Source organism: Eubalaena glacialis, unplaced genomic scaffold (assembly GCF_028564815.1).
Source record: "Eubalaena glacialis isolate mEubGla1 unplaced genomic scaffold, mEubGla1.1.hap2.+ XY scaffold_727, whole genome shotgun sequence".
Lineage (NCBI taxonomy): Eukaryota > Metazoa > Chordata > Mammalia > Artiodactyla > Balaenidae > Eubalaena > Eubalaena glacialis.
Window position 1 is genome coordinate 7,450 of NW_026871624.1, and position 27,291 is coordinate 34,740.

The window sequence follows — 27,291 nt, forward strand, 5'->3', positions numbered from 1 at the left end:
CATCTCAGCTCTCCCTCCGGAAACCCCGGGGTAAAGCACTCTAGGGGGGATGACAGGGACCCGGGCCGCAGCGCGGCTCCAGAGGCCCTTTTATGTCCGGGTTCCCAGGCGCTAACGACGTGTCCAGACAGCTACCCCCAGCGCCCGGGGCGGCCCCACTCCTCTCTGCTCCGGGGACGCGCCGTATCCTCCACCCTATCCCCTCGGCCCTCCAGCCGCCGTTGGGGTAGTCCACCCCAACCCCCCAGCCCAGGGGCGTGAAGTGAAAGAGCGAGGAAGGGGAGAACTGATGGGCACGCGCAGCTCCTCCCCGCCCAGTCAAACGCGTCCGTCCTGTCCAGCCCCAGAGACTAAGAGACCCCTAAGCGACCCGGCTCCCTGACCCCCGCACCACTTTCCCTCCCTCTCCATAAATAACCACCTTCTCTTACTCAAGCCACCCCCCCCCAAGGGCATCAGGCCAGAGGGCTCTCTGCTGATGGCCCCAGGGGAGACCAACGGGGAGGCGGGACGGGGAGGCGGGACGAGGAGCTCAGCTGCAGGGAGCCGCGCTGCCCTCGGCCTCGCGCTTGCCTTTGCCCCCGGGGGGCTCCGCTCCGCCGGCCTTGCCCTCTCCCGCCGCCGCCCCGGCAGCCTCCTCTTTGGCGCCCTCGTGGGTTTTCATGTGTTTGGCCAGGTGGTCGCTGCGCATGAAGACTCGGCTGCAGACTGCGCAGGGGAACTTCTTGGTGCCGGTGTGGGTCTGGAGGCGGCGCTGCAGCTCGTCGGAGCGCGTGAAGCGCTTGCCGCAGAAGAGCCAGTTGCACACGAAGGGGCGGTCGCCGCTGTGCCAGCGCAAGTGTGCCTTCAGGTGCGATGTCTTGGCGTAGGCTTTCCCACAGCCCGGGATGTGGCAATTGTGCAAATGCTTCTTCTTGCCCCCATCGGGCCCGCACGGAGCCCCCAGTCGCTCCGCCTCCAGGCAGTTGGGGCAGCGGCACACGGTCTGGCCTGAGCTGCGGGGCGCTGACCGCCGGGAGCCTTTGGGCCGGGCCGCCCCATCCAGACTGGTATCCAGCCCCTGGGATTCCGGGGCGGCTGCTTCCAAGGCCTTCGCCCCGTCGGGAGGCCCGAGGAGGTGCTGCCCTCCGGCGGCTGGGAGGAGGTGGTGCGGGTGCGGGTGTGGGTGGGGCGGCTGGGCACAAAGCTGGTGGTCTCCGACGTAGCCCCCCAAGCCAGCCTGAAGCGCCCCGGGGTGGCCAGGTGAGGTCAGCGCGCCCTGAGTGTGGGGGAGGTCCATCCAGCTGGTACCCGGATGAAGGTCCCACCACGAGCCCTCCTCGGTGCCTGGGCGTGTCGGCCGGAACCACGATTCGTAATGGTGTGACACGTCCGGCTGCAGGAGCTTGGAAGAGGGTCCCGGGGCCAAGGGACTGTCGCTTTCCAGGTCCTCGCAGGTTACCCGAGAGGAGTAACAGTGGGCATGGCACTCAGTGAATGTTTTTGAATGAATTCATTAATTTTTAAACTGTGATTGATTGATTGATTGATTGATTGATTGATTTCCACAATGTATTTTCCTGTGTTGCCTACATAACTATAGTGAAACTCTGATTCTTATAAGGAACTCTTGGTGTTATGGGATGTTTAGGAAAGGCGGTGAGTTTAAGACGCTGTACTGACGCTACTAAAACCTCCTGGTGAAGGGACCTCATGAGCCTGCTCTCCGGTGTGCTGGCAAAAGAAAAACTGACCCTCGGTGCTCTCTCCCCAAGGTAGGCATCAGCAAACTAACAAGGGAAAGGAAGGAGGCCGCTAAAGATAGGCATCTGCAGGAATTGCTAATCCAGCTCCAGACACAGCCTCAACACCTTCATTAACCCAAAATGAACTGTGTGAAACTGGATTTCTGAACCACAAGACAGGTAAGGGAGTCTTTTCCAAAGCCAGGTGTAGAAGAGCTCTTTACCTTGAGTCTAAAATCGCCTTCGGGCCATTGAACGTACCCACTCTCATTTGCTTGTGTCGTGAGAAATCACAGAATTTTTGAGCTGAAGGGGTGTAAAACCCACACTTCTTACTGAAGAGTAGTCAGCAAAGAAAGTATATTGAATTAGGCTACAGCAATGTATTTTCTTTATATTTCTCACACTACAGCTGAACACAAACAACGTCTTTTTCCATACCTCAGAGCTTCCTATTGGCCACAGATAATTCACTTCAGAGATATATGCTTTTTGAAAAATAATGTTCTGGGTGGCTGGGGAGAGCCCTGTGGTGGGTGTTCAGGAATTCTTTCTGCTTTACCATTTAAAAGAGCTAATAATGGTTGGGGAAGCACCCACACCTTTTGCTCCCTGAAGAATTCGGTGCTAAACTTAGTTCTTTGCAGCTCTGTGTTGCATACATTTTAAGCAGTTAGGAACTTTGCACATGAGCAGGAATCAAAGTGAAATTCAAAAGTGGAACTTCATGGACCATTCGCATATTGGAGAGGCATCAGTGGGATTCCATGACAATGCTAATTTGAGTGTTTTTGCTTGGTGCCTTTTATTGCCCGTGCCAAAGATCAGTACTATGGAAAGCAGAGCGATTCATATATTTGAGTTAAACAAGTCTCTTGGCCTCTTTGTACCTTAGTTTCCTCATTTGAAAAAAAAAAATAAATGGCTCTCAAGACATACTTTCCAGAATTCATCCTGGGCTTACACCCAGCTAACCAAGAACTGCATGGTGTTTTTACACACAGTTTTTTACATGTATTCATCTTCTATTCCACTTACAACTTGTGTAAAAACTGCATTCCATGCCAGGCCTGAAACGTTCCAAAGCTCAGTTCTGTGAGTAAATTGCAACCAAGATTTCTACAACAAAAGACACAAGCAAAAGAAGAATAAAAATATATATTCTTTCAGAACATTTATCCTTTGGCAATAATTCTAATTTATATATGATGAAACATAACAACACTACTCCCTCCATACGCTAAAGAAATCTCACTGTGGAAGATATTATGATTTATACTTTCATGATTATATATGTGGTGCATTAGATACAAAATAGTAAATGCTCATTAAATACTTGTGTTAAGTGATCTTTATTTCTCCAGAAAGGCAGCACTATCGACATTTTGGGCTGGATAATTCTTTGCTGTGGGAGGCTCTCCTTCCTGTACACTGTTGGACGTTTAGTAGCATCTCTGGCCTCTGTCCACTAGATGCCAGCAGCATATACAGTTCTGACAAGCAAAAATGTCTCCAGACGCTACCAAATGTCACCTGCGTGCAAAATCACCCTGGTTGAGAGCCACTGCTCTATAATGATTCACTCTGATCTGTGTAATACTTCTCACACTAATCTTTGCTAGAGACAAAAAGGATTTGCTACAAAATTTGAGTAGTAATCTTAATCATATTTCCAAATGAGTAACAAATTAATTTTATAAAAAATTAAGCTTTACAAAAATTCCAAATATAATGAAGTTATATTTGTAACTTAGATAAACTGCAAAAAAGGTAGTGGTTCAAATGTACGTCTTTCGATAGACTGTATTTTACTGCAGCATAAATCTCTAGGAAAAGGAAAAGGAGAATATTGCCTCAATTAGCTATTAGATATCTAATTAGTAGGAATAACTAGTAGAGGTTAGAATGATAATAACAAATAAGAAGCTTTGGTCTAAACTCCAAACCTTAGGAATTATTATTTGAACCTTCCAGAGCCCCTAGCCCTGCCTTCACCTCTCTTAAGAGTCTCACCTTCAGGATCTTCATAAATTAAATATACAACTATAGATCTTGATAGATTTTGGAGGTAATCTTTCCTGAGAGCAGAAGCATTGATTAGATGCCACCTTTTGTGGTCTCATCAAATTCTAGATTATGAGCTCAAAGTTTTTATCTCTATATATCATTATAATTTCTAATATTAAAAGGAATATTCTTATATTTACACACTTCCCAGTAGAGTTCTGTTTTTCTAGGCCAATTCACTACCAGAAGAAATAAAAGATACCCTTTCACACAACTTGAAAGGAAGTTACTCCTCTCATTAATATGTAGCTTTAATTCAGTATTACACTTTCTATCATATTGACTTTTATTCGAAAATACCTACTCTTGACTATAGCTGACTATCTTATTTCCATTGATTCCAGCTTAGTCTCTCATTTCACCTGGATGGGTATAACTGTCTTCTGACTGGTGTTTCCATCTCTACCCTCTCCCTTTCTAAGCCATCCTCCACGCGATCACCAGATTAACTCTCCGGAAGTGGTCTTCAAATACCAGCATCACTTGTGAACTTCTTGAAGATACGAATAGTCAGCCCTACTCTGGACCTCTGGAATCAGTAACTATGGGAGTGGAGCTTGTGTTTTCACAAGCCCTCCAAGTGGTTGGTTCTGTTGCAGGCTAATGCTTGTGCTAAAGCACTGCTGTGGTAACATGGTAGCTTGGCATGGTATCCCTGGCTTGGCCTCCAAAGCCCTAGATGATGTGGCTCTAAGCTCCTACTCTTCCCACTTGTACTCTACAGGTACTCAGAGTATTTTTCCTGTGCTTTGCCTTTCTCCCACTTTCCTGTTGCAAGCTTATTCTTCCCAAGATGTCCGTCATTGATACCCAATGGCCCTTCGAGGTCCCGTTTAAACAGCATTGCTCTAGTAACATCTTCCCTGATCCAATTTGAAGTCTTTTTTCCCTCTTTTGTGCTCCAATACCAACTTATAGCTCTCATTGCCCATACTCATTTCTTTCTTTAAATATAGCTGTTTTTGCAACCCATTTCCTCTGAGCAGAAACTCCTTCAAAGTATGGACTAGATCCTGCTTATGTGCATCGTCTATCATGTTTAAAGCCAACGCGTGGACATAAAGCAAACTCAAATATTTATAAAATCAACACATAGCTGGGGAGTGGATAGAAGGAGGAAACGACTGTTTTAAAAGAAATGTAGTTTTATTACTTCATGGTGCCTCCACAGCACTTTGTCGTTATGGTTTGAGCTTATATGTTTACTTTCCCTGTGAGATCATGAGTTGCTAAAAGGAGTCCTGTCTTACCCGTCTTTGTGTTTACAACACTAGGCATAGTGCTGATCAGCATATTCTTTTTTCGCTTTTTTATTGATTGGCAGTTTTTTTTTAAAGAATGAGAATACTTATTCTTTTTTAAAGAATGAGAATACTTATCCAAATACCAAATACTATTGGCGCCTGAGATTCTTTTTCAAACCTCCACTGCTCAGATGCTGAGCAGTCAGACTCACAAGGATTAATGGGAGGTGAAGGCTGCTTCTGGTGTGATGTACGGGGTGGGGGTCGGGAGGTTGCCATTGGACGTCCATTCCGGAAGCAAACATCAAGACTGTGTGGTGATAAACATGAGTCCCCGAGGTGGCTGCCTGAAAGCCGGTTCACATCCTGAACTTCCCAGCTGCCCGCTTGGGGGCAGGACCGGGCAGAACAGCACAGCCCCAGGCTGCAGTCCCCAGGCTGCAGGTTCCTCGGTCACTTTCCCATCCTGACTTCACTCACCCACCCTAGAGGGATTCTATTCCCACTTCCCAGGAGAGGAGAGGGTGGCTCAGAGACGTTGCCCAGGGGTCAGCCCAGATGTTTTGATTTCCCGAACTCCCTCTCAGCCCCTCCAGGACTGTCCTGCCAGGGGTGCCAGAACTGAGGGGTCAGAGGTGGCCTCGGGCTCCATTGCGGGGGGGTGGGGGGGGTGGGGGTGGGGGGTGGGGGGTGGGGAGTGGCGGCAGCCAGGCAGCATTGCCGGTCAGAGCGAGCGAGTGAGAGGCATGAGAGCCGCACCAAAGGCCCCCGATAAGAATGCAGGGTCAGCGGGAGGAGCTGCAAGGGGGAGGAGGGGCAGTCCCAGCCCTGCCCAGACAGGCCCAGCCGCCCCCACAGCTGCCCTCCTCGCCCTGGGGTCAGCAATGGGGGAGAGCAGGAGAGGACTCGCCAGGCTCCTGGGGTCTAAGTCCCCCAGAACCAGGAAGACAAAAGAGGAGCCCCAGGGAGCGGGGTGGGCCTGAGGTCACCGTAACACGCCTGGCCCTCCGCCACCCAGGCAGACAGAAACAAACGTATGGCCCCTCAACTGGTCTGCTTTCCTCTGTAACCCCTAAATCATTCTGATGCCCCCATTTAAGAAACTTTGTGACCCCAGACTCTCCCAAACAAGTGGTGGAATGGGCCAGCCTGGGAACCAGATTTGGCTCTGAGAAATTGGGTTAGGGTTAGAGTGGGGGGAAATAGGAATCCACTGGGGTAGATGACAATTTTGGCCAAGATGTAGGATGGAAAGGTGAAAGAACGTAATAACCTACTCTGCCCCCTTGGAGCCAAAAACTGATCCTCTGTCAACTTTCCTAGGTTTGGGGCCCTGGAGCCATGAGGCTTTTACTCATCTGACGTGTGTTAGGCACCAACTGTGCACCAGGCGTTTGAGCAGCCTGGGAAAGTGTGCATTTGTGCATATCCGGGGGTGCCCGATGGGTCCAGTGAGGAACTTCTGTGCACACCGTGGGTTGTGTAACTGCGGCAGGTCTCTAGCTGGGAGTTGCACTAGGAACCTTTCCCTCATGCTTTTCAGCTGGGCGGGAGCCCATCGGATATCTCGGCTGCCTTTCATCACCTTGTCCTGATAGGGATCATCCTGGGTGGAGAAATCGCTGTCAGTCACCCCCACCTCTCTCAGAGCCAGAAGGCCTGATTGACAGGCACACACCCACGAGGGTGGGGTGAGGGGGCCAAGGGGCTGGCCATCTCTGGGAAGGCAGGGAACCGGCATTCTTGGCAGGGGAGGCGAAAGAGGGGCTTCCATGTGGAAGAAGAAGGAAATATCTAGAACCTTTTCATCTCCACAGGAGAAGACCAGGGAGGGACAGTCAGCCCAGCTATCAACCCCGAGGGAGCGCCACCCTCCTTCTGCATCAACAACCTCCGGGCAGGATCAGACCCTTCAACAATCAGCTCAGCTCTGCCCCCAAACAAAGGGAGGTGAGGCTGCCCAGGGCTGCAGGATCAAAGAGAAGTGTCCACCCCACCCTGCAGCCAGCCTGGTCCTTGCTTGCTGAGAGACCATGAGTCAAAAAGGAAACCGGAGCTGGAAGACAAAATGATGGCAGTGGTGTGGTTGATGACTTTATTATGGCATAAAAAACACAGGCTGCTTCTTCCTCCTCCTCCCCCCCCCCCCCCAAAATGGGTTCACAGCACTTAAAGAAAAAAAAATCCTACATTTCTCCTCTAGGGGGCTGCCTAGAAGGGGGCAGACAGCCAAGCAACCTAGATCTATAAAAGAGGGGAGCAAAAGAAAACCTATCCAAAGCCCTCACCAGCACACCTGAGAGCTCGGGGCCTCCATGGGAATATCCGTGCTGTCCTCTCCCCAACGCACATTTGGGAGTTCCCCTGAGGATGGTCACTGGGAAAGGCTGTCCTAGTGGCAAAGGGAGAGGTGGCTGGTTTCCTCAGCTGGAGGAAAACGGCATCTCACACCCACAGCGCCCTCCCTCTCTCCCCCTCATCCACCTGGCCAGGCAGCCTGCAGGCACTGCCAACTCTCTTCTGCCCCCAGCCCTCTCAGCAAGGAAAGGGGACCTCTGGTCGGATTAGCAGGAGGTAGGGGAAGAGGGAGCATAAAGAAAGGACATTACTTCTTAACCTACCCCAGGCCCATGCGTCCTTCAGGGAGAGTCACCCCATCCCTCTTAAGAAGGGCTCTCTTCTACACAAACATATTCCCACCCAGATCCCAGCCCCACTTCCCAATAGCACCCAGTCCTTGGACTGATATCCCCAAGGAAGGAAGAGATGCTGTGGGCCTAGGCTGCAGGACCTCGGCTGGGGTGAACAAGATGGGGTCTCCCTGGCTGGAGACCCCAGGCTCAGTAGAGAAACACACACACACACAGAAACACACACATGCATGGGTACACACAACATGAACACACATGTCCTAATATTAAATAAAATACCCTTTGCTTATAACTTAAAAAATCAATACACAACTAATCCTTGCACAGGGCTCTGGGTGGAGAAAGAAAGGCAGGGAAACGGGAGGTCGGGGGGGAATCTTAAGGCCTCTACCTGGAGCCTGGGAAAGCCCACTAGCTCCAGGCTCCTGCGGCCTGTCAGACCCTGCCCCCATCAGCTTTTTTCCTTTTGCCTGGCTCAGCCTCTTCTGGCTTCACCCCTCCCCACGTTCCCCACTCCAGGATCACCATCAGGACGTATTTCTGGCATCTAAAGAAGGGAACAGGGACAGCTTCCTGGACATCACCTCAGAAGGCAGGCCCCTTCCAGTGACAGGACAACTTCCTCATATGGAAGGGGAGCCCCACAAGAGATGAGATGGGGAGGAGCCTCCTAACACACTCTACAGGAGGGGCAAGGCTTGTAGGCAGCACGAAAGGGGAGGGTCGAGCTAAAGAAAGAGTGGGGCTTAGCTTCTCTGCAAGCAGATGGCCAGGCAGGGACAGAGTCCTCCACTCTGAGCAGGAACCGCTGGAGGTCCCTCTGCTGGGACACCCCCACCTACCCTCACCCAACCGAGGTCACCCTCTTCCTTCCATCCCTCAGGGGAGGGCAAATGCCAGGCACCAAGGGTGAGGAACTACATCAGTTCTGGAGCAAGGGCTCTTGGCTGCCTTGAAGGCCTGCCTGGGGTGACAGATGAGAGTGGACTACTGAACTTTACTTTTATAAAGACCAAGAGTTAAGGACTGAATCAGAGCTAGAGAGGGAAGGGCTTACTTCCACTCCCTGACCAAATCCCTTTCTCTCATTTTAGAGGAAGACTTCCTTGCTCAACCTCCACATCTGGCTCCCTCCTCCACCCCACAGTTCTGGCTGGAAGCTGTCGCCCATTCTGGCCCTCTTCCCTTCTTCCCTCGTGGCTCCATCACACTGGGTCTGGAAGGCTTAATAAGGAGGCACATCAGAGACATTATTTCTGCGGTGACAACCCTCCCAGCCAGATAGAAACTCCTCCCTTAGGGGGACCCCCAGCCTCTGCTACCCCATCTCAGCTCTCCCTCCGGAAACCCCGGGGTAAAGCACTCTAGGGGGGATGACAGGGACCCGGGCCGCAGCGCGGCTCCAGAGGCCCTTTTATGTCCGGGTTCCCAGGCGCTAACGACGTGTCCAGACAGCTACCCCCAGCGCCCGGGGCGGCCCCACTCCTCTCTGCTCCGGGGACGCGCCGTATCCTCCACCCTATCCCCTCGGCCCTCCAGCCGCCGTTGGGGTAGTCCACCCCAACCCCCCAGCCCAGGGGCGTGAAGTGAAAGAGCGAGGAAGGGGAGAACTGATGGGCACGCGCAGCTCCTCCCCGCCCAGTCAAACGCGTCCGTCCTGTCCAGCCCCAGAGACTAAGAGACCCCTAAGCGACCCGGCTCCCTGACCCCCGCACCACTTTCCCTCCCTCTCCATAAATAACCACCTTCTCTTACTCAAGCCACCCCCCCCCCAAGGGCATCAGGCCAGAGGGCTCTCTGCTGATGGCCCCAGGGGAGACCAACGGGGAGGCGGGACGGGGAGGCGGGACGAGGAGCTCAGCTGCAGGGAGCCGCGCTGCCCTCGGCCTCGCGCTTGCCTTTGCCCCCGGGGGGCTCCGCTCCGCCGGCCTTGCCCTCTCCCGCCGCCGCCCCGGCAGCCTCCTCTTTGGCGCCCTCGTGGGTTTTCATGTGTTTGGCCAGGTGGTCGCTGCGCATGAAGACTCGGCTGCAGACTGCGCAGGGGAACTTCTTGGTGCCGGTGTGGGTCTGGAGGCGGCGCTGCAGCTCGTCGGAGCGCGTGAAGCGCTTGCCGCAGAAGAGCCAGTTGCACACGAAGGGGCGGTCGCCGCTGTGCCAGCGCAAGTGTGCCTTCAGGTGCGATGTCTTGGCGTAGGCTTTCCCACAGCCCGGGATGTGGCAATTGTGCAAATGCTTCTTCTTGCCCCCATCGGGCCCGCACGGAGCCCCCAGTCGCTCCGCCTCCAGGCAGTTGGGGCAGCGGCACACGGTCTGGCCTGAGCTGCGGGGCGCTGACCGCCGGGAGCCTTTGGGCCGGGCCGCCCCATCCAGACTGGTATCCAGCCCCTGGGATTCCGGGGCGGCTGCTTCCAAGGCCTTCGCCCCGTCGGGAGGCCCGAGGAGGTGCTGCCCTCCGGCGGCTGGGAGGAGGTGGTGCGGGTGCGGGTGTGGGTGGGGCGGCTGGGCACAAAGCTGGTGGTCTCCGACGTAGCCCCCCAAGCCAGCCTGAAGCGCCCCGGGGTGGCCAGGTGAGGTCAGCGCGCCCTGAGTGTGGGGGAGGTCCATCCAGCTGGTACCCGGATGAAGGTCCCACCACGAGCCCTCCTCGGTGCCTGGGCGTGTCGGCCGGAACCACGATTCGTAATGGTGTGACACGTCCGGCTGCAGGAGCTTGGAAGAGGGTCCCGGGGCCAAGGGACTGTCGCTTTCCAGGTCCTCGCAGGTTACCCGAGAGGAGTAACAGTGGGCATGGCACTCAGTGAATGTTTTTGAATGAATTCATTAATTTTTAAACTGTGATTGATTGATTGATTGATTGATTGATTGATTTCCACAATGTATTTTCCTGTGTTGCCTACATAACTATAGTGAAACTCTGATTCTTATAAGGAACTCTTGGTGTTATGGGATGTTTAGGAAAGGCGGTGAGTTTAAGACGCTGTACTGACGCTACTAAAACCTCCTGGTGAAGGGACCTCATGAGCCTGCTCTCCGGTGTGCTGGCAAAAGAAAAACTGACCCTCGGTGCTCTCTCCCCAAGGTAGGCATCAGCAAACTAACAAGGGAAAGGAAGGAGGCCGCTAAAGATAGGCATCTGCAGGAATTGCTAATCCAGCTCCAGACACAGCCTCAACACCTTCATTAACCCAAAATGAACTGTGTGAAACTGGATTTCTGAACCACAAGACAGGTAAGGGAGTCTTTTCCAAAGCCAGGTGTAGAAGAGCTCTTTACCTTGAGTCTAAAATCGCCTTCGGGCCATTGAACGTACCCACTCTCATTTGCTTGTGTCGTGAGAAATCACAGAATTTTTGAGCTGAAGGGGTGTAAAACCCACACTTCTTACTGAAGAGTAGTCAGCAAAGAAAGTATATTGAATTAGGCTACAGCAATGTATTTTCTTTATATTTCTCACACTACAGCTGAACACAAACAACGTCTTTTTCCATACCTCAGAGCTTCCTATTGGCCACAGATAATTCACTTCAGAGATATATGCTTTTTGAAAAATAATGTTCTGGGTGGCTGGGGAGAGCCCTGTGGTGGGTGTTCAGGAATTCTTTCTGCTTTACCATTTAAAAGAGCTAATAATGGTTGGGGAAGCACCCACACCTTTTGCTCCCTGAAGAATTCGGTGCTAAACTTAGTTCTTTGCAGCTCTGTGTTGCATACATTTTAAGCAGTTAGGAACTTTGCACATGAGCAGGAATCAAAGTGAAATTCAAAAGTGGAACTTCATGGACCATTCGCATATTGGAGAGGCATCAGTGGGATTCCATGACAATGCTAATTTGAGTGTTTTTGCTTGGTGCCTTTTATTGCCCGTGCCAAAGATCAGTACTATGGAAAGCAGAGCGATTCATATATTTGAGTTAAACAAGTCTCTTGGCCTCTTTGTACCTTAGTTTCCTCATTTGAAAAAAAAAAATAAATGGCTCTCAAGACATACTTTCCAGAATTCATCCTGGGCTTACACCCAGCTAACCAAGAACTGCATGGTGTTTTTACACACAGTTTTTTACATGTATTCATCTTCTATTCCACTTACAACTTGTGTAAAAACTGCATTCCATGCCAGGCCTGAAACGTTCCAAAGCTCAGTTCTGTGAGTAAATTGCAACCAAGATTTCTACAACAAAAGACACAAGCAAAAGAAGAATAAAAATATATATTCTTTCAGAACATTTATCCTTTGGCAATAATTCTAATTTATATATGATGAAACATAACAACACTACTCCCTCCATACGCTAAAGAAATCTCACTGTGGAAGATATTATGATTTATACTTTCATGATTATATATGTGGTGCATTAGATACAAAATAGTAAATGCTCATTAAATACTTGTGTTAAGTGATCTTTATTTCTCCAGAAAGGCAGCACTATCGACATTTTGGGCTGGATAATTCTTTGCTGTGGGAGGCTCTCCTGTACACTGTTGGACGTTTAGTAGCATCTCTGGCCTCTGTCCACTAGATGCCAGCAGCATATACAGTTCTGACAAGCAAAAATGTCTCCAGACGCTACCAAATGTCACCTGCGTGCAAAATCACCCTGGTTGAGAGCCACTGCTCTATAATGATTCACTCTGATCTGTGTAATACTTCTCACACTAATCTTTGCTAGAGACAAAAAGGATTTGCTACAAAATTTGAGTAGTAATCTTAATCATATTTCCAAATGAGTAACAAATTAATTTTATAAAAAATTAAGCTTTACAAAAATTCCAAATATAATGAAGTTATATTTGTAACTTAGATAAACTGCAAAAAAGGTAGTGGTTCAAATGTACGTCTTTCGATAGACTGTATTTTACTGCAGCATAAATCTCTAGGAAAAGGAAAAGGAGAATATTGCCTCAATTAGCTATTAGATATCTAATTAGTAGGAATAACTAGTAGAGGTTAGAATGATAATAACAAATAAGAAGCTTTGGTCTAAACTCCAAACCTTAGGAATTATTATTTGAACCTTCCAGAGCCCCTAGCCCTGCCTTCACCTCTCTTAAGAGTCTCACCTTCAGGATCTTCATAAATTAAATATACAACTATAGATCTTGATAGATTTTGGAGGTAATCTTTCCTGAGAGCAGAAGCATTGATTAGATGCCACCTTTTGTGGTCTCATCAAATTCTAGATTATGAGCTCAAAGTTTTTATCTCTATATATCATTATAATTTCTAATATTAAAAGGAATATTCTTATATTTACACACTTCCCAGTAGAGTTCTGTTTTTCTAGGCCAATTCACTACCAGAAGAAATAAAAGATACCCTTTCACACAACTTGAAAGGAAGTTACTCCTCTCATTAATATGTAGCTTTAATTCAGTATTACACTTTCTATCATATTGACTTTTATTCGAAAATACCTACTCTTGACTATAGCTGACTATCTTATTTCCATTGATTCCAGCTTAGTCTCTCATTTCACCTGGATGGGTATAACTGTCTTCTGACTGGTGTTTCCATCTCTACCCTCTCCCTTTCTAAGCCATCCTCCACGCGATCACCAGATTAACTCTCCGGAAGTGGTCTTCAAATACCAGCATCACTTGTGAACTTCTTGAAGATACGAATAGTCAGCCCTACTCTGGACCTCTGGAATCAGTAACTATGGGAGTGGAGCTTGTGTTTTCACAAGCCCTCCAAGTGGTTGGTTCTGTTGCAGGCTAATGCTTGTGCTAAAGCACTGCTGTGGTAACATGGTAGCTTGGCATGGTATCCCTGGCTTGGCCTCCAAAGCCCTAGATGATGTGGCTCTAAGCTCCTACTCTTCCCACTTGTACTCTACAGGTACTCAGAGTATTTTTCCTGTGCTTTGCCTTTCTCCCACTTTCCTGTTGCAAGCTTATTCTTCCCAAGATGTCCGTCATTGATACCCAATGGCCCTTCGAGGTCCCGTTTAAACAGCATTGCTCTAGTAACATCTTCCCTGATCCAATTTGAAGTCTTTTTTCCCTCTTTTGTGCTCCAATACCAACTTATAGCTCTCATTGCCCATACTCATTTCTTTCTTTAAATATAGCTGTTTTTGCAACCCATTTCCTCTGAGCAGAAACTCCTTCAAAGTATGGACTAGATCCTGCTTATGTGCATCGTCTATCATGTTTAAAGCCAACGCGTGGACATAAAGCAAACTCAAATATTTATAAAATCAACAAATAGCTGGGGAGTGGATAGAAGGAGGAAACGACTGTTTTAAAAGAAATGTAGTTTTATTACTTCATGGTGCCTCCACAGCACTTTGTCGTTATGGTTTGAGCTTATATGTTTACTTTCCCTGTGAGATCATGAGTTGCTAAAAGGAGTCCTGTCTTACCCGTCTTTGTGTTTACAACACTAGGCATAGTGCTGATCAGCATATTCTTTTTTCGCTTTTTTATTGATTGGCAGTTTTTTTTTTAAAGAATGAGAATACTTATTCTTTTTTAAAGAATGAGAATACTTATCCAAATACCAAATACTATTTGGCGCCTGAGATTCTTTTCAAACCTCCACTGCTCAGATGCTGAGCAGTCAGACTCACAAGGATTAATGGGAGGTGAAGGCTGCTTCTGGTGTGATGTACGGGGTGGGGGTCGGGAGGTTGCCATTGGACGTCATTCCGGAAGCAAACATCAAGACTGTGTGGTGATAAACATGAGTCCCCGAGGTGGCTGGCCTGAAAGCCGGTTCACATCCTGAACTTCCCCAGCTGCCCGCTTGGGGGCAGGACCGGGCAGAACAGCACAGCCCCAGGCTGCAGTCCCCAGGCTGCAGGTTCCTCGGTCACTTTCCCATTCCTGACTTCACTCACCCACCCTAGAGGGATTCTATTCCCACTTCCCAGGAGAGGAGAGGGTGGCTCAGAGACGTTGCCCAGGGGTCAGCCCAGATGTTTTGATTTCCCGAACTCCCTCTCAGCCCCTCCAGGACTGTCCTGCCAGGGGTGCCAGAACTGAGGGGTCAGAGGTGGCCTCGGGCTCCATTGCGGGGGGGTGGGGGGGGGTGGGGGTGGGGGGTGGGGGGTGGGGAGTGGCGGCAGCCAGGCAGCATTGCCGGTCAGAGCGAGCGAGTGAGAGGCATGAGAGCCGCACCAAAGGCCCCCGATAAGAATGCAGGTCAGCGGGAGGAGCTGCAAGGGGAGGAGGGGCAGTCCCAGCCCTGCCCAGACAGGCCCAGCCGCCCCCACAGCTGCCCTCCTCGCCCTGGGGGCAGCAATGGGGGAGAGCAGGAGAGGACTCGCCAGGCTCCTGGGGTCTAAGTCCCCCAGAACCAGGAAGACAAAAGAGGAGCCCCAGGGAGCGGGGTGGGCCTGAGGTCACCGTAACACGCCTGGCCCTCCGCCACCCAGGCAGACAGAAACAAACGTATGGCCCCCTCAACTGGTCTGCTTTCCTCTGTAACCCCTAAATCATTCTGATGCCCCCATTTAAGAAACTTTGTGACCCCAGACTCTCCCAAACAAGTGGTGGAATGGGCCAGCCTGGGAACCAGATTTGGCTCTGAGAAATTGGGTTAGGGTTAGAGTGGGGGGAAATAGGAATCCCACTGGGGTAGATGACAATTTTGGCCAAGATGTAGGATGGAAAGGTGAAAGAACGTAATAACCTACTCTGCCCCCTTGGAGCCAAAAACTGATCCTCTGTCAACTTTCCTAGGTTTGGGGCCCTGGAGCCATGAGGCTTTTACTCATCTGACGTGTGTTAGGCACCAACTGTGCACCAGGCGTTTGAGCAGCCTGGGAAAGTGTGCATTTGTGCATATCCGGGGGTGCCCGATGGGTCCAGTGAGGAACTTCTGTGCACACCGTGGTTGTGTAACTGCGGCAGGTCTCTAGCTGGGAGTTGCACTAGGAACCTTTCCCTCATGCTTTTCAGCTGGGCGGGAGCCCATCGGATATCTCGGCTGCCTTTCATCACCTTGTCCCTGATAGGGATCATCCTGGGTGGAGAAATCGCTGTCAGTCACCCCCACCTCTCTCAGAGCCAGAAGGCCTGATTGACAGGCACACACCCACGAGGGTGGGGTGAGGGGGCCAAGGGGCTGGCCATCTCTGGGAAGGCAGGGAACCGGCATTCTTGGCAGGGGAGGCGAAAGAGGGGGCTTCCATGTGGAAGAAGAAGGAAATATCTAGAACCTTTTCATCTCCACAGGAGAAGACCAGGGAGGGACAGTCAGCCCAGCTATCAACCCCGAGGGAGCGCCACCCTCCTTCTGCATCAACAACCTCCGGGCAGGATCAGACCCTTCAACAATCAGCTCAGCTCTGCCCCCAAACAAAGGGAGGTGAGGCTGCCCAGGGCTGCAGGATCAAAGAGAAGTGTCCACCCCACCCTGCAGCCAGCCTGGTCCTTGCTGCTGAGAGACCATGAGTCAAAAAGGAAACCGGAGCTGGAAGACAAATGAAGCAGTGGTGTGGTTGATGACTTTATTATGGCATAAAAAACACAGGCTGCTTCTTCCTCCTCCTCCCCCCCCCCCCCAAAATGGGTTCACAGCACTTAAAGAAAAAAAAATCCTACATTTCTCCTCTAGGGGGCTGCCTAGAAGGGGGCAGACAGCCAAGCAACCTAGATCTATAAAAGAGGGGAGCAAAAGAAAACCTATCCAAAGCCCTCACCAGCACACCTGAGAGCTCGGGGCCTCCATGGGAATATCCGTGCTGTCCTCTCCCCAACGCACATTTGGGAGTTCCCCTGAGGATGGTCACTGGGAAAGGCTGTCCTAGTGGCAAAGGGAGAGGTGGCTGGTTTCCTCAGCTGGAGGAAAACGGCATCTCACACCCACAGCGCCCTCCCTCTCTCCCCCTCATCCACCTGGCCAGGCAGCCTGCAGGCACTGCCAACTCTCTTCTGCCCCCAGCCCTCTCAGCAAGGAAAGGGACCTCTGGTCGGATTAGCAGGAGGTAGGGGAAGAGGGAGCATAAAGAAAGGACATTACTTCTTAACCTACCCCAGGCCCATGCGTCCTTCAGGGAGAGTCACCCCATCCCTCTTAAGAAGGGCTCTCTTCTACACAAACATATTCCCACCCAGATCCCAGCCCCACTTCCCAATAGCACCCAGTCCTTGGACTGATATCCCCAAGGAAGGAAGAGATGCTGTGGGCCTAGGCTGCAGGACCTCGGCTGGGGTGAACAAGATGGGGTCTCCCTGGCTGGAGACCCCAGGCTCAGTAGAGAAACACACACACACACAGAAACACACACATGCATGGGTACACACAACATGAACACACATGTCCTAATATTAAATAAAATACCCTTTGCTTATAACTTAAAAAATCAATACACAACTAATCCTTGCACAGGGCTCTGGGTGGAGAAAGAAAGGCAGGGAAACGGGAGGTCGGGGGGGAATCTTAAGGCCTCTACCTGGAGCCTGGGAAAGCCCACTAGCTCCAGGCTCCTGCGGCCTGTCAGACCCTGCCCCCATCAGCTTTTTTCCTTTTGCCTGGCTCAGCCTCTTCTGGCTTCACCCCTCCCCACGTTCCCCACTCCAGGATCACCATCAGGACGTATTTCTGGCATCTAAAGAAGGGAACAGGGACAGCTTCCTGGACATCACCTCAGAAGGCAGGCCCCTTCCAGTGACAGGACAACTTCCTCATATGGAAGGGGAGCCCCACAAGAGATGAGATGGGGAGGAGCCTCCTAACACACTCTACAGGAGGGGCAAGGCTTGTAGGCAGCACGAAAGGGGAGGGTCGAGCTAAAGAAAGAGTGGGGCTTAGCTTCTCTGCAAGCAGATGGCCAGGCAGGGACAGAGTCCTCCACTCTGAGCAGGAACCGCTGGAGGTCCCTCTGCTGGGACACCCCCACCTACCCTCACCCAACCGAGGTCACCCTCTTCCTTCCATCCCTCAGGGGAGGGCAAATGCCAGGCACCAAGGGTGAGGAACTACATCAGTTCTGGAGCAAGGGCTCTTGGCTGCCTTGAAGGCCTGCCTGGGGTGACAGATGAGAGTGGACTACTGAACTTTACTTTTATAAAGACCAAGAGTTAAGGACTGAATCAGAGCTAGAGAGGGAAGGGCTTACTTCCACTCCCTGACCAAATCCCTTTCTCTCATTTTAGAGGAAGACTTCCTTGCTCAACCTCCACATCTGGCTCCCTCCTCCACCCCACAGTTCTGGCTGGAAGCTGTCGCCCATTCTGGCCCTCTTCCCTTCTTCCCTCGTGGCTCCATCACACTGGGTCTGGAAGGCTTAATAAGGAGGCACATCAGAGACATTATTTCTGCGGTGACAACCCTCCCAGCCAGATAGAAACTCCTCCCTTAGGGGGACCCCCAGCCTCTGCTACCCCATCTCAGCTCTCCCTCCGGAAACCCCGGGGTAAAGCACTCTAGGGGGGATGACAGGGACCCGGGCCGCAGCGCGGCTCCAGAGGCCCTTTTATGTCCGGGTTCCCAGGCGCTAACGACGTGTCCAGACAGCTACCCCCAGCGCCCGGGGCGGCCCCACTCCTCTCTGCTCCGGGGACGCGCCGTATCCTCCACCCTATCCCCTCGGCCCTCCAGCCGCCGTTGGGGTAGTCCACCCCAACCCCCCAGCCCAGGGGCGTGAAGTGAAAGAGCGAGGAAGGGGAGAACTGATGGGCACGCGCAGCTCCTCCCCGCCCAGTCAAACGCGTCCGTCCTGTCCAGCCCCAGAGACTAAGAGACCCCTAAGCGACCCGGCTCCCTGACCCCCGCACCACTTTCCCTCCCTCTCCATAAATAACCACCTTCTCTTACTCAAGCCACCCCCCCCCCAAGGGCATCAGGCCAGAGGGCTCTCTGCTGATGGCCCCAGGGGAGACCAACGGGGAGGCGGGACGGGGAGGCGGGACGAGGAGCTCAGCTGCAGGGAGCCGCGCTGCCCTCGGCCTCGCGCTTGCCTTTGCCCCCGGGGGGCTCCGCTCCGCCGGCCTTGCCCTCTCCCGCCGCCGCCCCGGCAGCCTCCTCTTTGGCGCCCTCGTGGGTTTTCATGTGTTTGGCCAGGTGGTCGCTGCGCATGAAGACTCGGCTGCAGACTGCGCAGGGGAACTTCTTGGTGCCGGTGTGGGTCTGGAGGCGGCGCTGCAGCTCGTCGGAGCGCGTGAAGCGCTTGCCGCAGAAGAGCCAGTTGCACACGAAGGGGCGGTCGCCGCTGTGCCAGCGCAAGTGTGCCTTCAGGTGCGATGTCTTGGCGTAGGCTTTCCCACAGCCCGGGATGTGGCAATTGTGCAAATGCTTCTTCTTGCCCCCATCGGGCCCGCACGGAGCCCCCAGTCGCTCCGCCTCCAGGCAGTTGGGGCAGCGGCACACGGTCTGGCCTGAGCTGCGGGGCGCTGACCGCCGGGAGCCTTTGGGCCGGGCCGCCCCATCCAGACTGGTATCCAGCCCCTGGGATTCCGGGGCGGCTGCTTCCAAGGCCTTCGCCCCGTCGGGAGGCCCGAGGAGGTGCTGCCCTCCGGCGGCTGGGAGGAGGTGGTGCGGGTGCGGGTGTGGGTGGGGCGGCTGGGCACAAAGCTGGTGGTCTCCGACGTAGCCCCCCAAGCCAGCCTGAAGCGCCCCGGGGTGGCCAGGTGAGGTCAGCGCGCCCTGAGTGTGGGGGAGGTCCATCCAGCTGGTACCCGGATGAAGGTCCCACCACGAGCCCTCCTCGGTGCCTGGGCGTGTCGGCCGGAACCACGATTCGTAATGGTGTGACACGTCCGGCTGCAGGAGCTTGGAAGAGGGTCCCGGGGCCAAGGGACTGTCGCTTTCCAGGTCCTCGCAGGTTACCCGAGAGGAGTAACAGTGGGCATGGCACTCAGTGAATGTTTTTGAATGAATTCATTAATTTTTAAACTGTGATTGATTGATTGATTGATTGATTGATTGATTTCCACAATGTATTTTCCTGTGTTGCCTACATAACTATAGTGAAACTCTGATTCTTATAAGGAACTCTTGGTGTTATGGGATGTTTAGGAAAGGCGGTGAGTTTAAGACGCTGTACTGACGCTACTAAAACCTCCTGGTGAAGGGACCTCATGAGCCTGCTCTCCGGTGTGCTGGCAAAAGAAAAACTGACCCTCGGTGCTCTCTCCCCAAGGTAGGCATCAGCAAACTAACAAGGGAAAGGAAGGAGGCCGCTAAAGATAGGCATCTGCAGGAATTGCTAATCCAGCTCCAGACACAGCCTCAACACCTTCATTAACCCAAAATGAACTGTGTGAAACTGGATTTCTGAACCACAAGACAGGTAAGGGAGTCTTTTCCAAAGCCAGGTGTAGAAGAGCTCTTTACCTTGAGTCTAAAATCGCCTTCGGGCCATTGAACGTACCCACTCTCATTTGCTTGTGTCGTGAGAAATCACAGAATTTTTGAGCTGAAGGGGTGTAAAACCCACACTTCTTACTGAAGAGTAGTCAGCAAAGAAAGTATATTGAATTAGGCTACAGCAATGTATTTTCTTTATATTTCTCACACTACAGCTGAACACAAACAACGTCTTTTTCCATACCTCAGAGCTTCCTATTGGCCACAGATAATTCACTTCAGAGATATATGCTTTTTGAAAAATAATGTTCTGGGTGGCTGGGGAGAGCCCTGTGGTGGGTGTTCAGGAATTCTTTCTGCTTTACCATTTAAAAGAGCTAATAATGGTTGGGGAAGCACCCACACCTTTTGCTCCCTGAAGAATTCGGTGCTAAACTTAGTTCTTTGCAGCTCTGTGTTGCATACATTTTAAGCAGTTAGGAACTTTGCACATGAGCAGGAATCAAAGTGAAATTCAAAAGTGGAACTTCATGGACCATTCGCATATTGGAGAGGCATCAGTGGGATTCCATGACAATGCTAATTTGAGTGTTTTTGCTTGGTGCCTTTTATTGCCCGTGCCAAAGATCAGTACTATGGAAAGCAGAGCGATTCATATATTTGAGTTAAACAAGTCTCTTGGCCTCTTTGTACCTTAGTTTCCTCATTTGAAAAAAAAAAATAAATGGCTCTCAAGACATACTTTCCAGAATTCATCCTGGGCTTACACCCAGCTAACCAAGAACTGCATGGTGTTTTTACACACAGTTTTTTACATGTATTCATCTTCTATTCCACTTACAACTTGTGTAAAAACTGCATTCCATGCCAGGCCTGAAACGTTCCAAAGCTCAGTTCTGTGAGTAAATTGCAACCAAGATTTCTACAACAAAAGACACAAGCAAAAGAAGAATAAAAATATATATTCTTTCAGAACATTTATCCTTTGGCAATAATTCTAATTTATATATGATGAAACATAACAACACTACTCCCTCCATACGCTAAAGAAATCTCACTGTGGAAGATATTATGATTTATACTTTCATGATTATATATGTGGTGCATTAGATACAAAATAGTAAATGCTCATTAAATACTTGTGTTAAGTGATCTTTATTTCTCCAGAAAGGCAGCACTATCGACATTTTGGGCTGGATAATTCTTTGCTGTGGGAGGCTCTCCTGTACACTGTTGGACGTTTAGTAGCATCTCTGGCCTCTGTCCACTAGATGCCAGCAGCATATACAGTTCTGACAAGCAAAAATGTCTCCAGACGCTACCAAATGTCACCTGCGTGCAAAATCACCCTGGTTGAGAGCCACTGCTCTATAATGATTCACTCTGATCTGTGTAATACTTCTCACACTAATCTTTGCTAGAGACAAAAAGGATTTGCTACAAAATTTGAGTAGTAATCTTAATCATATTTCCAAATGAGTAACAAATTAATTTTATAAAAAATTAAGCTTTACAAAAATTCCAAATATAATGAAGTTATATTTGTAACTTAGATAAACTGCAAAAAAGGTAGTGGTTCAAATGTACGTCTTTCGATAGACTGTATTTTACTGCAGCATAAATCTCTAGGAAAAGGAAAAGGAGAATATTGCCTCAATTAGCTATTAGATATCTAATTAGTAGGAATAACTAGTAGAGGTTAGAATGATAATAACAAATAAGAAGCTTTGGTCTAAACTCCAAACCTTAGGAATTACTATTTGAACCTTCCAGAGCCCCTAGCCCTGCCTTCACCTCTCTTAAGAGTCTCACCTTCAGGATCTTCATAAATTAAATATACAACTATAGATCTTGATAGATTTTGGAGGTAATCTTTCCTGAGAGCAGAAGCATTGATTAGATGCCACCTTTTGTGGTCTCATCAAATTCTAGATTATGAGCTCAAAGTTTTTATCTCTATATATCATTATAATTTCTAATATTAAAAGGAATATTCTTATATTTACACACTTCCCAGTAGAGTTCTGTTTTTCTAGGCCAATTCACTACCAGAAGAAATAAAAGATACCCTTTCACACAACTTGAAAGGAAGTTACTCCTCTCATTAATATGTAGCTTTAATTCAGTATTACACTTTCTATCATATTGACTTTTATTCGAAAATACCTACTCTTGACTATAGCTGACTATCTTATTTCCATTGATTCCAGCTTAGTCTCTCATTTCACCTGGATGGGTATAACTGTCTTCTGACTGGTGTTTCCATCTCTACCCTCTCCCTTTCTAAGCCATCCTCCACGCGATCACCAGATTAACTCTCCGGAAGTGGTCTTCAAATACCAGCATCACTTGTGAACTTCTTGAAGATACGAATAGTCAGCCCTACTCTGGACCTCTGGAATCAGTAACTATGGGAGTGGAGCTTGTGTTTTCACAAGCCCTCCAAGTGGTTGGTTCTGTTGCAGGCTAATGCTTGTGCTAAAGCACTGCTGTGGTAACATGGTAGCTTGGCATGGTATCCCTGGCTTGGCCTCCAAAGCCCTAGATGATGTGGCTCTAAGCTCCTACTCTTCCCACTTGTACTCTACAGGTACTCAGAGTATTTTTCCTGTGCTTTGCCTTTCTCCCACTTTCCTGTTGCAAGCTTATTCTTCCCAAGATGTCCGTCATTGATACCCAATGGCCCTTCGAGGTCCCGTTTAAACAGCATTGCTCTAGTAACATCTTCCCTGATCCAATTTGAAGTCTTTTTTCCCTCTTTTGTGCTCCAATACCAACTTATAGCTCTCATTGCCCATACTCATTTCTTTCTTTAAATATAGCTGTTTTTGCAACCCATTTCCTCTGAGCAGAAACTCCTTCAAAGTATGGACTAGATCCTGCTTATGTGCATCGTCTATCATGTTTAAAGCCAACGCGTGGACATAAAGCAAACTCAAATATTTATAAAATCAACAAATAGCTGGGGAGTGGATAGAAGGAGGAAACGACTGTTTTAAAAGAAATGTAGTTTTATTACTTCATGGTGCCTCCACAGCACTTTGTCGTTATGGTTTGAGCTTATATGTTTACTTTCCCTGTGAGATCATGAGTTGCTAAAAGGAGTCCTGTCTTACCCGTCTTTGTGTTTACAACACTAGGCATAGTGCTGATCAGCATATTCTTTTTTCGCTTTTTTATTGATTGGCAGTTTTTTTTTTAAAGAATGAGAATACTTATTCTTTTTTAAAGAATGAGAATACTTATCCAAATACCAAATACTATTTGGCGCCTGAGATTCTTTTCAAACCTCCACTGCTCAGATGCTGAGCAGTCAGACTCACAAGGATTAATGGGAGGTGAAGGCTGCTTCTGGTGTGATGTACGGGGTGGGGGTCGGGAGGTTGCCATTGGACGTCATTCCGGAAGCAAACATCAAGACTGTGTGGTGATAAACATGAGTCCCCGAGGTGGCTGGCCTGAAAGCCGGTTCACATCCTGAACTTCCCCAGCTGCCCGCTTGGGGGCAGGACCGGGCAGAACAGCACAGCCCCAGGCTGCAGTCCCCAGGCTGCAGGTTCCTCGGTCACTTTCCCATTCCTGACTTCACTCACCCACCCTAGAGGGATTCTATTCCCACTTCCCAGGAGAGGAGAGGGTGGCTCAGAGACGTTGCCCAGGGGTCAGCCCAGATGTTTTGATTTCCCGAACTCCCTCTCAGCCCCTCCAGGACTGTCCTGCCAGGGGTGCCAGAACTGAGGGGTCAGAGGTGGCCTCGGGCTCCATTGCGGGGGGGGTGGGGGTGGGGGGTGGGGGGTGGGGAGTGGCGGCAGCCAGGCAGCATTGCCGGTCAGAGCGAGCGAGTGAGAGGCATGAGAGCCGCACCAAAGGCCCCCGATAAGAATGCAGGTCAGCGGGAGGAGCTGCAAGGGGAGGAGGGGCAGTCCCAGCCCTGCCCAGACAGGCCCAGCCGCCCCCACAGCTGCCCTCCTCGCCCTGGGGGCAGCAATGGGGGAGAGCAGGAGAGGACTCGCCAGGCTCCTGGGGTCTAAGTCCCCCAGAACCAGGAAGACAAAAGAGGAGCCCCAGGGAGCGGGGTGGGCCTGAGGTCACCGTAACACGCCTGGCCCTCCGCCACCCAGGCAGACAGAAACAAACGTATGGCCCCCTCAACTGGTCTGCTTTCCTCTGTAACCCCTAAATCATTCTGATGCCCCCATTTAAGAAACTTTGTGACCCCAGACTCTCCCAAACAAGTGGTGGAATGGGCCAGCCTGGGTACCAGATTTGGCTCTGAGAAATTGGGTTAGGGTTAGAGTGGGGGGAAATAGGAATCCCACTGGGGTAGATGACAATTTTGGCCAAGATGTAGGATGGAAAGGTGAAAGAACGTAATAACCTACTCTGCCCCCTTGGAGCCAAAAACTGATCCTCTGTCAACTTTCCTAGGTTTGGGGCCCTGGAGCCATGAGGCTTTTACTCATCTGACGTGTGTTAGGCACCAACTGTGCACCAGGCGTTTGAGCAGCCTGGGAAAGTGTGCATTTGTGCATATCCGGGGGTGCCCGATGGGTCCAGTGAGGAACTTCTGTGCACACCGTGGTTGTGTAACTGCGGCAGGTCTCTAGCTGGGAGTTGCACTAGGAACCTTTCCCTCATGCTTTTCAGCTGGGCGGGAGCCCATCGGATATCTCGGCTGCCTTTCATCACCTTGTCCCTGATAGGGATCATCCTGGGTGGAGAAATCGCTGTCAGTCACCCCCACCTCTCTCAGAGCCAGAAGGCCTGATTGACAGGCACACACCCACGAGGGTGGGGTGAGGGGGCCAAGGGGCTGGCCATCTCTGGGAAGGCAGGGAACCGGCATTCTTGGCAGGGGAGGCGAAAGAGGGGGCTTCCATGTGGAAGAAGAAGGAAATATCTAGAACCTTTTCATCTCCACAGGAGAAGACCAGGGAGGGACAGTCAGCCCAGCTATCAACCCCGAGGGAGCGCCACCCTCCTTCTGCATCAACAACCTCCGGGCAGGATCAGACCCTTCAACAATCAGCTCAGCTCTGCCCCCAAACAAAGGGAGGTGAGGCTGCCCAGGGCTGCAGGATCAAAGAGAAGTGTCCACCCCACCCTGCAGCCAGCCTGGTCCTTGCTGCTGAGAGACCATGAGTCAAAAAGGAAACCGGAGCTGGAAGACAAATGAAGCAGTGGTGTGGTTGATGACTTTATTATGGCATAAAAAACACAGGTTGCTTCTTCCTCCTCCTCCCCCCCCCCCAAAATGGGTTCACAGCACTTAAAGAAAAAAAAATCCTACATTTCTCCTCTAGGGGGCTGCCTAGAAGGGGGCAGACAGCCAAGCAACCTAGATCTATAAAAGAGGGGAGCAAAAGAAAACCTATCCAAAGCCCTCACCAGCACACCTGAGAGCTCGGGGCCTCCATGGGAATATCCGTGCTGTCCTCTCCCCAACGCACATTTGGGAGTTCCCCTGAGGATGGTCACTGGGAAAGGCTGTCCTAGTGGCAAAGGGAGAGGTGGCTGGTTTCCTCAGCTGGAGGAAAACGGCATCTCACACCCACAGCGCCCTCCCTCTCTCCCCCTCATCCACCTGGCCAGGCAGCCTGCAGGCACTGCCAACTCTCTTCTGCCCCCAGCCCTCTCAGCAAGGAAAGGGACCTCTGGTCGGATTAGCAGGAGGTAGGGGAAGAGGGAGCATAAAGAAAGGACATTACTTCTTAACCTACCCCAGGCCCATGCGTCCTTCAGGGAGAGTCACCCCATCCCTCTTAAGAAGGGCTCTCTTCTACACAAACATATTCCCACCCAGATCCCAGCCCCACTTCCCAATAGCACCCAGTCCTTGGACTGATATCCCCAAGGAAGGAAGAGATGCTGTGGGCCTAGGCTGCAGGACCTCGGCTGGGGTGAACAAGATGGGGTCTCCCTGGCTGGAGACCCCAGGCTCAGTAGAGAAACACACACACACACAGAAACACACACATGCATGGGTACACACAACATGAACACACATGTCCTAATATTAAATAAAATACCCTTTGCTTATAACTTAAAAAATCAATACACAACTAATCCTTGCACAGGGCTCTGGGTGGAGAAAGAAAGGCAGGGAAACGGGAGGTCGGGGGGGAATCTTAAGGCCTCTACCTGGAGCCTGGGAAAGCCCACTAGCTCCAGGCTCCTGCGGCCTGTCAGACCCTGCCCCCATCAGCTTTTTTCCTTTTGCCTGGCTCAGCCTCTTCTGGCTTCACCCCTCCCCACGTTCCCCACTCCAGGATCACCATCAGGACGTATTTTTGGCATCTAAAGAAGGGAACAGGGACAGCTTCCTGGACATCACCTCAGAAGGCAGGCCCCTTCCAGTGACAGGACAACTTCCTCATATGGAAGGGGAGCCCCACAAGAGATGAGATGGGGAGGAGCCTCCTAACACACTCTACAGGAGGGGCAAGGCTTGTAGGCAGCACGAAAGGGGAGGGTCGAGCTAAAGAAAGAGTGGGGCTTAGCTTCTCTGCAAGCAGATGGCCAGGCAGGGACAGAGTCCTCCACTCTGAGCAGGAACCGCTGGAGGTCCCTCTGCTGGGACACCCCCACCTACCCTCACCCAACCGAGGTCACCCTCTTCCTTCCATCCCTCAGGGGAGGGCAAATGCCAGGCACCAAGGGTGAGGAACTACATCAGTTCTGGAGCAAGGGCTCTTGGCTGCCTTGAAGGCCTGCCTGGGGTGACAGATGAGAGTGGACTACTGAACTTTACTTTTATAAAGACCAAGAGTTAAGGACTGAATCAGAGCTAGAGAGGGAAGGGCTTACTTCCACTCCCTGACCAAATCCCTTTCTCTCATTTTAGAGGAAGACTTCCTTGCTCAACCTCCACATCTGGCTCCCTCCTCCACCCCACAGTTCTGGCTGGAAGCTGTCGCCCATTCTGGCCCTCTTCCCTTCTTCCCTCGTGGCTCCATCACACTGGGTCTGGAAGGCTTAATAAGGAGGCACATCAGAGACATTATTTCTGCGGTGACAACCCTCCCAGCCAGATAGAAACTCCTCCCTTAGGGGGACCCCCAGCCTCTGCTACCCCATCTCAGCTCTCCCTCCGGAAACCCCGGGGTAAAGCACTCTAGGGGGGATGACAGGGACCCGGGCCGCAGCGCGGCTCCAGAGGCCCTTTTATGTCCGGGTTCCCAGGCGCTAACGACGTGTCCAGACAGCTACCCCCAGCGCCCGGGGCGGCCCCACTCCTCTCTGCTCCGGGGACGCGCCGTATCCTCCACCCTATCCCCTCGGCCCTCCAGCCGCCGTTGGGGTAGTCCACCCCAACCCCCCAGCCCAGGGGCGTGAAGTGAAAGAGCGAGGAA

General features: G+C 51.1%; 3 protein-coding genes across 3 annotated transcripts; all 3 read right to left on the minus strand.

The window, feature by feature from the left end:
* Positions 1 to 532: 532 nt before the first annotated feature.
* LOC133083829 (transcription factor Sp6-like) lies at positions 533 to 7,352 on the minus strand. The gene is made up of 4 exons (XM_061179821.1): positions 7,332 to 7,352; positions 6,416 to 6,641; positions 5,795 to 5,907; positions 533 to 1,468 (listed from the first exon to the last, which is right to left on the minus strand). The coding sequence occupies exons 1-4, from the start codon at positions 7,350 to 7,352 to the stop codon at positions 533 to 535; spliced, it is 1,296 nt and encodes a 431-aa protein (XP_061035804.1).
* Positions 7,353 to 9,543: 2,191 nt separating this feature from the next.
* LOC133083822 (transcription factor Sp6-like) lies at positions 9,544 to 16,674 on the minus strand. Its single transcript, XM_061179812.1, has 4 exons — positions 16,664 to 16,674; positions 15,519 to 15,652; positions 14,806 to 14,843; positions 9,544 to 10,479 (listed from the first exon to the last, which is right to left on the minus strand). Exons 1-4 carry the CDS (start codon positions 16,672 to 16,674, stop codon positions 9,544 to 9,546), a joined length of 1,119 nt encoding a protein of 372 aa, XP_061035795.1.
* Positions 16,675 to 18,550: 1,876 nt separating this feature from the next.
* LOC133083823 (transcription factor Sp6-like) lies at positions 18,551 to 25,670 on the minus strand. Its single transcript, XM_061179815.1, has 4 exons — positions 25,660 to 25,670; positions 24,517 to 24,650; positions 23,804 to 23,841; positions 18,551 to 19,486 (listed from the first exon to the last, which is right to left on the minus strand). Exons 1-4 carry the CDS (start codon positions 25,668 to 25,670, stop codon positions 18,551 to 18,553), a joined length of 1,119 nt encoding a protein of 372 aa, XP_061035798.1.
* Between the last annotated feature and the right edge of the window lie 1,621 nt (positions 25,671 to 27,291).